At 46.4% G+C, this 10,669-nt stretch overlaps 1 protein-coding gene across 2 annotated transcripts; it reads right to left on the minus strand.

The window, feature by feature from the left end:
* Positions 1-248: 248 nt before the first annotated feature.
* LOC132255560 (AF4/FMR2 family member lilli-like) lies at positions 249-10,565 on the minus strand. Of its 2 annotated transcripts, XM_059751648.1 has the most exons (9): positions 10,233-10,565; positions 9,895-9,962; positions 7,976-9,158; positions 5,636-6,400; positions 2,133-2,393; positions 1,878-2,059; positions 1,334-1,474; positions 433-1,266; positions 249-361 (listed from the first exon to the last, which is right to left on the minus strand). In XM_059751648.1, exons 3-9 carry the CDS (start codon positions 8,931-8,933, stop codon positions 287-289), a joined length of 3,216 nt encoding a protein of 1,071 aa, XP_059607631.1. In that variant the 5' UTR covers positions 8,934-9,158; positions 9,895-9,962; positions 10,233-10,565; the 3' UTR covers positions 249-286. The 2 variants fall into 2 exon arrangements, with proteins under 2 accessions (XP_059607631.1, XP_059607630.1); XM_059751647.1 differs by lacking the exons at positions 7,976-9,158; positions 9,895-9,962; positions 10,233-10,565 and having other exon boundaries at positions 1,878-2,056; positions 5,636-7,814.
* Between the last annotated feature and the right edge of the window lie 104 nt (positions 10,566-10,669).

The raw sequence follows: 10,669 nt of genomic DNA on the forward strand, positions 1-10,669 counted from the left end.
CACCTTGAATTGAAAAATCCCCTTAATTTTTCTCTTGTCTCTCAAAATTTCCCACTTCAGAGAGAAGTGCATCAAAAAAAATGAGGAAAGAAAGGAATTACATTTTACAATCCGGTATTTAATTGTAATATTAAAAAAGAATTCATGTATTTTATTGAGAAGAAAAATACACAGAGAAGTGAAAAAGGAAATTTGTGCTTCACAATATTTCATCTCCATCGTAATTTCGTCAAATAAGTTTCTCTGCTCTTAAGAATTCCCGGTGTTTCTTCTCTTCTCTCGTCTTTCAGTATCGCGTAACACCTTGAGGATCGACAAGTAATTCCAATTCCACCCAAGATTGCCGGACGTTCTTGAAGAGCTGCGCAGACGATGAAATAGAAAAAGAAGTGAATTTGTGGATGTGCAAAAGAAGCAAAGACAAACTCTCACCTCTTCCAGCCACGCGTCATTGGCCAGGAGCTCATTGAGTATCGCCGTGCTGGTCTTGGTGGGATCCTGGACATTGAGCTGCTGCACTTTCTGCGTGCACGACATGAAGAGTCTGTACTTCTGATGACTCATGCGATGGTGAATCCTCAAGTTCTCACTGCACTGCGGACACAGCGTGAAGTCACGCTCCAGATTGTCCTGCATCTCCCTGGCCGTCATCGTGACCACATTGTACAGCTGTCCGCTGAAGCGCACGTGCAGCGACGCCACGGCGCGCAGACAGCTCGTGCACGCGATCTGGGGCGGATAATTGGCGCCCAGCTGAAGCACCTCGTATTGCGGCCACATCTCCACGGCTGCATGGAAGTTTCGCGAGATTGGACGCGCCGTGAGCAGACGCGTCTTCAGTCCATCCACCAGACTATCAATGGCACGCACACTGGCCAGGAAGTACTCATCATTCTCCTGCAGAATCTCCGTGAGGAAGTTGGGATCGAGCGCCTGTGAGATCAGCGTCTGGATGTAGATCTCAAAGTGCTCCTGATACACCGCCTTCTCCTGCATCAGGCGATCGAAGGGCGTGATCAGAACCTCCGAGCCCAAGTCCACTAGTGGCGGCGGCGGCGGCGCCACCTCGCGAATCACACTCTGCTGCTGATGACTCGTCGGCTGCACAAACTGCTCCTGCTTCACCACAGACGCCACACAATCCACGCCATCCCGCAGCCACTCAATCACGCTGTTCTGCCGCCCACGGAAGTCCGTCGGGATGTGCAGAGGATTCACCTTCACCACGCGATAGCTGCCATAAGCGTCCTGCAGCAGAGCGGCGAACTGGGAAACGCAAGACGTCATTAGTGTGTTTGGTATGATTCTTGAGAAGCGAGACATGATTTCTCACCACAGATTCATTGCGATAGACAATTTTTCCCGCCTTCAGAATCGGTTCGTACTTCTCTATCAGATTCTTCCCGTCAACACGCCACAGTTTTGGCCATTCGTGGGTCATTTCGTCCTGTAAATTCACTATAAACTGCCCGACCTTCGAGGGAGGGAAAGACAAGATTGCATTAAGAAAACAGCCAAGAGAAATATTTGTAAGACTAGATATTTTTCATGTGCTTTTTTATGTTATTTTGCACCCTTAAATTCAAAATTCATTCGTAGAAAAGAAAATCTAATTGAAAAGTTGATTTTTAGAAGTTTTTTTTTGGAGAAAATGTACTCAAAATCTATCAACTTTGTCATTATTTCAGTGAAAAAAATGTAATAAATTCCAATTAAATCCACTGAAAAATTAAGAAAACCATTTTTTACAGAGCAATTTGAGCAGTTTAACGAACGATTAGAAGATATTTTGTGAATTTTGTGCTAAATTTTCAATTCACTCAACTGAAATCACTGAGATTTAAGTGACTTCAAATATCCTTTTTCTGTTAATTCACCTTGAATCCCTCGTGATTATCATTCGTCATGTCTGGAAGATGAACTTTCTGTCCATTTGGCTTCAATTGCATGTGAATCACTGATCCCTTGTTGTGCATCTCATCATCCAGATGATCGAGACTCACCACTTCCTCCTGCACGTTGTCCTTCATCGGCAGAAAGTCCCTCAATTCAGCCTCTTCTGCGAAAAGACACGCGCGCCATAAGCCAATTGCTTCAATCTCATCTCTTTGCTCCTTCTTCTTTTTCTTTACCTCGATCTGGCGTCACCCTTCTCGACCTATTCCTATTCTCCCTGGATTTCCTTGTGCGCTTCCTGCCCTGCTCCCACTCTTCGTCCTCCTCGTCCACACCCGGTGTCCACACGGGATCCGTGTCGGAATCCTGAAACTCCGCCGGCTCATCATCTGACACAGCGCCAGCGAAATCCTCACTGTCCAGCGACATGTTGAGCAGCTGCAGGACACTTCGTCCCTTCGCCTTTCGGTGGGACATTTCACGACGCTGTGGCACTTCTATTGTGTGTGTGTGTGTGTGTTTTGGGGGGAGAAAAGATGTTGCCAAAGGGAGAGAAATGACATGAGAGAGTGAGAGAGAGATGGGGAAATGATGGAGGATGAAATGGTTGAATTAAGTGAGATCCTTCAATTTCTTTCTCTTATTCGGGTGGGAAAAAAGACATCTTCAGTCAAAAGAGGCGCGCTTTCCTTTTTTTCTTTCAAATTGGGGAGAAAAGGGAACAGGAAAACACCCTCCATTTTCCAAAGTCTTCTTCCCGCCATCGGCAAAGATGGTGAAGATTTTCTTTTTCGTCTCTCATCTACTATCTTTTGTGTATCTTATCTTTTCTCATCACACCAAAATGAAACTAAGTAAATAAATAAGACTCTTTTCACACCTTTCTTCGTTCACTCAAACATCCTTCCTAAATCAAAGAAAACAAACACAAAAAAAACAAACATGTTCAACCCGTTGCGCGGACTATCTAGAGTTGGTTTTAAGGGTGCTACCGAGAAAGAAAGAGGATCATCACTTATTATCATTTTTCTTAACAATGTGTGTGTGTTAAAAACTCTCTCATATCATTCTTTTCATCTTTTCTTCGTTTGCTGTTGTCACAATTTCTTGAACGCATAGAAAGAAAACTTAGAAACAACGCCGTTTTCATTCAATTGAAAAGGTTTCATGTTTTTTTCCAGTTATATTTGATTTTTATTGTTTTTTTTTTAATATAATTTTCCTGATTTTTCTTTCTCTCTTTTTCTCCTTAATATCATTTTATAAGACGCTATATTATAATTATATTACTGCATTTTTTTCTCACTGTTCTCACATGTGTTCCTATTTTTCTTTTTTTTGCATCTTCTGTTTTGCAAGGTTTGTTGTTTTTTTTTCAAAACTTTCTCACACCCCATTTTTTGTGTTTTTCTTCTTCTTCAAAATGGGGTTAATTTTTTCCTATACTTCCTTTTTGTATGGATTTATTTTTCTACTTCATTTTCTGTGCATTATTTTCACGCATTTTTTCTGAGTTTGTTTCTGAGCTTCTTTTCTTCGTCTTTCAATTTTCATGTTTTTTTCTTCTTCTTCTTTCTTTTTCTATACAAAATATTTACATTGTTGTGAAGTTTTTGTTGCCATTGCAACACAAGAACAATTTCTCCTTAATATCTCCACTCTTTCTTCATCTTCCTTCATCTTTAAATCCTCCTCAATTAGGAAGAATACTAAAATCAAAGTAATGTACAATCATACTAAGAGATTTCTTCTTCTCTTGCATCATTTTTTTTTATTCTTACATTTTTTTCTTTTCTCTTCTAAAACTACTGAGAAATTCTTGTTTTTTCCAATGTTTTTTCTTCTTCATCATCTTCTTTTACTGCCATTTAAAAAAGGGACTATTTACAATTTTTTCACTGTTTTCTTGTTTTTTTTTCATCTTCCTTCACATTCCTTTTTTTCATCTTCTCTCAAGAGGATTTTTTTTTAATAGTGTGTGTGTTTTCCTTTCATCATAAGTGAAAATTAATATCAGATTTTTCCTCTTCTTCTTCTTCTTTATCATCATTCAAAAAATCACCTTTTCTTTTTTATCAGCACATTTTTTGCACTTTTCTTGTATCTCACATCTAGAAGTTTTCTCTCAATATTAAGAAATCTGATTTAATAAAAAAAAAAAAATACTTTCAACGTGAAATGACGGGTTTTTTTTTGTTTAAATAAGAAACAGCAAAAAGAACTTATAAACATCACTTCATTTTCTTCTTCTTTTTTTCAAGACTGCTTAAATCTCAGTTAAAGGAATTAAATAATGTAAAAAAAAATTCTAAATATTACTCTTCACTCTTAATTAAGTTTAATTGTTTTCGTCCATTTTATGATCATTTTCTTCTTCGTCTTCTCCTTCTGTACAACAAGAAAAAAAATTAAATACTGCAACTAAATGAGTTTCTTTTTTCACCTTCACTTTCCTTTCTTCTTCTACTTTTTTCTCTTCCTGTAATCATTACATTAAATGTAAATAATAAAAAAAATATTGATTCACTTTTCTCCTTTCCTTCCTTCCTTTTCCTTCCTCTCTTCTTCTTCTTCTGCTTTTGTGTCAATCATAAGAGGGGATTTATCAAAAATTATACATTGAATAAGGAAAGAAAGAAAAACCATTCAATCAATCCCACAGACTTTGCCCGGTAGCACCCGCGCCCGCGAGTTCTCAAACTTGTCCATAATCAAAAATTCAACTTAATAAGGAGTTAAAAAATACCTTCAGGCATTTTGTGCATTGTACAGTGTTGCTCACAATTTTCTTATCTTTTTTTTTTTCTTGAAGAAATATTAAATATTGATCGTCAACATTGTTACTTCTGGCGGTCAAAGTGTCTTGATAATAACTAGTATGACATCTCACGCTCGTGTGTGTTTTGTGTGTGATATTTTACCTAAAACAATCTTGTTTTCTTTTCCTATATCTCTCTATACAATTAATGGCACTCAATGGCATTAAGTTACTTAATAAATTAATAGGTATTATATCCTTTCTTTTTTACTCTATTTCCCATCCTCTTCCACTTGCAATCTTAGTTTATTTGTCTGTAATAAAATGTGTGAGTGTGTGTGTTTTAGAGAAGGAAAGAGAAGCTAAGCTCAAGTGAAGAAATTACTTAGGCTCCGCCCACTCTGAAGCTCCGCCCATTTGACACTGTTGCTTATTTTTTCTTCACTTTAACCCAACAAAATAAAGTAGATCATTGAACTTTTGGGTGTTTTTCTTTTTATCTTTTCATCAGACACAAAATATAGTCTATAAATTGTGAATGTCATACTAGTTAGGCCATTACAAAAACTACAAAATAAAATCAACACTGTGATTTTCCCTATTTTTTTTTCCTTCGTCAAACTTCACTTTCTTCACGAGTCAGCATTGATCGCTTAAAGCGTTCATCCAAAATCAAATTTGTTTGTGTGTGTGCATTTGTTGTGGATGATAAGTGATAAAATGGGGATCAAATTATATTTTAAAAAGAAAAAGAGAGGGTGTCAATAAATAATAAATATATAAGTGGTGTCTTGAGATACTGGGAGTGGTGTGTAAAAATATATAGGAATCGAATTAAAAAAACAACCAATAAAGAGAAAAAAGTCTTGAGGATGAGGAGATAGAGAGAGACAGAGAGAGAGAGAGAGAGAATCTTTCAAGCGGCGTGTGATCTTCACCATCTTTGCCGTCTTAAATGTAAGTCAAAGAAGTTAAACGCACCTTCATCTGGCTGTTGATAGTATGACTGTTGCATCATCTGCGGCGGCGGCTGCGGATGATGATGGTGTGGATGGGGATGGAGGGGAAGGTGTGGCGGAGCCGCTGTGGGCTGGACAACACTCGGCGCCGGCTGGAGTGTCTGCAGTTGCGGCTGAGGCTGCGCCCGTGGCTTCTTTGCCTCCTTGGCCACATCATTTTTCTCCGCCGCCTTCGCCTTGCCGCGCCTCTCCTCCTCCTCATCGTACTTGCGCTTGGAATTATTGCGTGCCGCCTGATGATAATACCTATCATCCATCTCCGCCTGCTGCTGCTGGTGCTGCCCCGACTGGATGATCTGCTGCGAGTGTATATTCACACCATTGCTTATCTGCTGCTGCTGCTGTTGCTGGTAGTTGGCGGCGGCGGCGGCGGCGGCGCCGCTGCCACTCTTCATAGTCGACGCCGTGGCTGTGGTCTGACTGGCGCCCGCTGTCGATGCGGCCGCCGTTCTCGACCACGTCGCCTTTCGCCCACCCCGACTCGCCGGTGGTGGTGACGTATCGCGCTCACCTTGCAAAAACTTCAAGTACGACCCCATGAAGCCCGACCCCACGCCCTTTGGCAGATTGTACTTCTTCTCCGCTATCGACTTGGCTATGTTTTGCTCCTCCTGCTGCTGACCAGACGACGCCATCGTGGCCGGCTGCATGGCACTGCCAACAACATGTTGCTGCTGCTGATGCAGACCACCGCCACTTGCCGTCGTCGTTGCACCACCACCGCGCTCTGCAAGAAATCCAAGTTCTTCCTCTATATTCGGTACAACAACTTTTGGTGGCTCATCTTCGCGCTGGCCACCACCTAAATTACTAGCAACATCATTAGAATTACTACTACTATGGGGATCGGCCACCGTCTGCTGGTACACATCAACATTCGACGCGTACGCCTCACTCGACGCCACACTGAACTCCGCCGCCGCACTCGTGGCAGCCGTGGCCAGATGGAAGGCGGGGAAGTAGGGAAGGGGAGCGTGCGGATGGGGCACCATCAGCGACTGTGGCGTCTGCCCAAAGCCCGCCTGACCACTGAACGCACTGCTCGCCATCTTGGGCGGCGGCGGTGGCAAATTCCATCTCTCAAAGTCTATATAGCTGCCGCCATTCTGCTGATGCGGCTGCTGTTGCTGTTGCTGCTGTTGCTGGCCATTCTGCCCTCCCGCGCGCTGTCCCTCCGCACTGTGCGCCGGTGGTGGTATCCTGCCCTGGTAGTACTCCTCCTCCTTATCACTATCACCACTTTTATCACTTGCCACCTTCCTCTGTCGCCTCTTCGGCACCGCCGACGTCTTCTCCGTCTCCTGACTCGCCGGCTGCTGCTGTTGCTCCGCCTGCTGCAGCGCCCGCACAATACTCATGGGATCCCCACGGCAATTGCTCAGATCCTGCAATATCGTGATACCCGTGCTGGCTGACGTGTTCTGCTGCTCCGCATATCCACTCCTCGTCGTGTCCCAGCAATTCTGCTGCGCCACTCTGCCATCCTGACCATATCGCGTGGCATCCGCCACAGCTCGCGTGATCACCGACGAGTACGCCACCGGATTCTGCACATTCGCCCGCGAAATTGTCACATCCAGCGGACTCCGCGGCGGATAGTGCTGCTCCGGCTGCTGTGGCGACGACATGGAGTTCATTGGACTGTTGTACATTGGATACGCCGCCGCCATCTGTGGTGACGCCTGTGACGGCGTCTTCGCCTCACTGGCAGCAGAATCTGAGCCAGAACTCGATTTGCCCACCCTCGTGAATGACACCTCAACATCCGGCGCCACTTTGGGCGTCTGAAAGTGCCTGTAGGGCGGCGTGACCTGCTGAAATGACTGCTGCTGCTGCTGCTGCACAGCCGGCGAATGCCTACTATTCGCCACCGGCGATGACTTACTCACACCCGTCGTCGCACCATATCGACTGGCATCCGGAACAGTGTAGCTGATCGGTGATGATTGCGGCGGTGTCTCAATTCTCTCCCCATTCGTCTCCGGATACACTTTACTCTGCGCCTTTGTCATCTGCACCGCCTTCAGCATCTGCGGCTGCATATACTGCCTGGCGCTCTTCTTCACCGCCGCCGGCGATGTTGTGTGAATAATAGGATGGGTTGGAGTTGGTGATGATGTGGATGAGGAGTGACCAGATGATGAGTTATTGACAATTGTGGAAATTGTGGGTATTGACGCAAGGATACGATAGTCTTTGGATGGTGACTGAGGACTCGCACTTACAATTACACACGATTGACCACCCCCCACATTATTGCTATTCAGCGAAGACGAACTATTTGCACTTGAACTTGACTTACTTCCACCTGCGCTGCCGCCGCTACTGCTGTACTCCGTCGAATTGCTCGCCGATTGCTGCTGCTGCTGCTTCTGACTTATCACCGTCGTTGGATACGATGTTGACAATTCAGCCGCAGCCGCAACTGCCGCCGCCGCCGCCGCCACTCCGTAGCCCGTCGGCACGCCCTGGTAGAAGTTCGACGGTGTGGCAATCTTGTTGCTCGCTATCGTCGCCGCCGCCGTCACTTGTGGTGATCCCGAGCGCACAGCAGCCGCGGCTGCTGCCGCCTTGTTGGCCGCCGCCGCGGCCACTGCATTCGCCGCCAGATGGCTATTGATGTGATACAGCGACTGGGCGGCAATGTGGGCATTGAAGTTGTCATACACAGACGCCGCGGCTGCCGTGGCGGGATTGCTGCTCGCCGCGCCACTCTTTGTCGCCCCGCCGGCGCCTCCGCCCGGACTCGACGGCACATTCTCGTGCGGCAGGATACCAAAGGGGCTGGGCAGCTGATTTCCACCGCCCTGCCACGTGCTGCCGCCGCCCGAGGCCGCGGATCCGGCACTGCTGCCGCTGGACGCCTGCTCGAAGAATGCCGACGATTGCGGCTGATGATGCGCCGCCGCCGGAGACGCATCCTGAGCCAGCGCCTGCCGATGCTGGGCATTGATCGTGGAGCTGTAGTGCGCCGGCTTGGGATTTGGGTGGTGCAGGAACGGCGTGAACACCGCATCGTAGCCCACGGTGGGCGGCGACAGGAAGCCGCCGGCGTACGCGGACGTGGCCGATGTGCCCAGACTTGTCGTGTGCGCTGCCTGAGCGAGCAGCTGTGACGTCGTGGCCGGCGCTCCGACGCTGGCCGCATTATTGGCCGCCGCCGTGGCCAAGTGATGGTGGAAATCCCCACTTGTCGCCCCGGCGGCCGCTCCAGCCGCCAGGCGATTGTACGTGTAGGACCAGGGCCCCACCGGATCCATTCTTGGAAGCGCCCGCTCAGCAAGAGAGTTCGAGCACTCCTGGAAAATCGCCCTCAGAACTCTTCACGCTCTCACGCGCCTCTTCTTCTGTCTTTCCTTGTTTTTCTTTTAACTCTATCTTTGCGCCAAACCGAAGATGAGATGAAAATATGCCGACCGGCAGATGAATGCTTCTTTCTCTCGATCAGCCTCACAATCTCTCAGCCAATTGACCACATGGTGGCACTGCAATGGAGAGAGACATTGACTTAAGGCGAACGCCAAATTCGCACGCATGCACGCAAGATCTTCACACACAATTCTAGGCTAAAGAACCCCCAAGAAATTCCACCGAAAAATGGAATTCTCTTTTGTTGTGATGAAATCTATCTCTAGACACCATGAATTAATGTTAATATGCAAAATTATACTGACTTCTTGAGCATTTTCTGTGCTCTTTTGGACAAATATGTTTTCAAATCGCACAATTGATGAATGAGTGAATTTCAATAGATTTATTTTCCATCTCTTCTATTGTGATGATTGAAAGAATTCCCTCTTTTCCTTCAGCAACTACAGAAAAGTCACACTAAATCTGACAATTGAACACTCGAATAAGACGAAAAGTGGATTTTCGAGTTGAACTTCTTCTTGCATCACAAAATATTTTTAATAAAGAGAAACTAAGAATTGTTTAAGGGTTGATTAATCATTTCCAGAGTCAAGAAGAAGCTTCCAAATCGCCCCAATTCGCATATCTTTGGGGAAATCCTCTAACAACCCAGTTTATGAACTTATATCGCAGAATTTCTTAAGTCAAAGATGTTTTTTTTCTTAAATCTACGGTCTCACCGGAGGAATCCTTCTCCTGTTTCCCTTCCTCATCTCAAACGGGAAAACATTGAGAATTTCTCCTCCTTCCCGGACGACCTCTAATGAACATAACCTCGAAATCCCCTTTGGATTAGCTTTAGCGACTCACCTCGCTTTGATCCGCTTCTGTGGTGGCCTTTTGGGCCCCTCGCGGGCCCTCCTTCGCTCCCGTGTGAGCTGCAAGAGAGAGAAAGCGCCCCTTTAGTGTGCATTGCATTGGCGTGGAGCCTCGCGCGGGGGCATTGCGGCGACAAACAACTGCGATTTACGCAATAAAACACCGTCATTTCAGACCCCGGGCGTCCACCTTGCGCGCACCCCACGGCCATCCCCAGCAAACCACCCCCCTGCGCCCCCGTGCACCCCGGCCCAGGAGCCTCGCAGCGCTGCGCGAGCCCCACAGGCGAGGTTGTTTTTTTTTTGTTAGGTCGCGCCAGGCCTCCTTACCTTTGTGGACAGTCCAATGGAGGATTTCAGGGGAGCTCTCCCGCTGCAGTCTCACCCACTTTTCACGCTCTCACCGCTGCGGCGCCGTCCGGAATTCACGCAAAAACAATACAATGGCTCTTCACGATGTCTTTTCACGCACTTTTGACTCAGTATCTGGTCATTTTCTGGGGTTTTGGGCCCAACAAAAAACCAATAAACACTCGATTCACTCCAAGTTTACGGACGCCATCTTGTTTGCGGGGTGCACTCACACACTCATCGAGCGCCTATTGTGGACTTTTCGCCTATTGTTTCGATGTTTTCTCGCGCCGTCTCGCTCGCACACCCGGCAGTGTGACAGAGATGGCACTATGTGTGGCGGCGCGGCGAACTCGGGGAAAAGTACCGCGCGAAGAATGGCGCTGCAATCGCGCACAAACTCATCGAATGCCACC

This window comes from Phlebotomus argentipes, unplaced genomic scaffold (genome assembly GCF_947086385.1).
Source record: "Phlebotomus argentipes unplaced genomic scaffold, Phlebotomus argentipes genome assembly contig_5, whole genome shotgun sequence".
Taxonomy (NCBI): Eukaryota; Metazoa; Arthropoda; class Insecta; order Diptera; family Psychodidae; genus Phlebotomus; species Phlebotomus argentipes.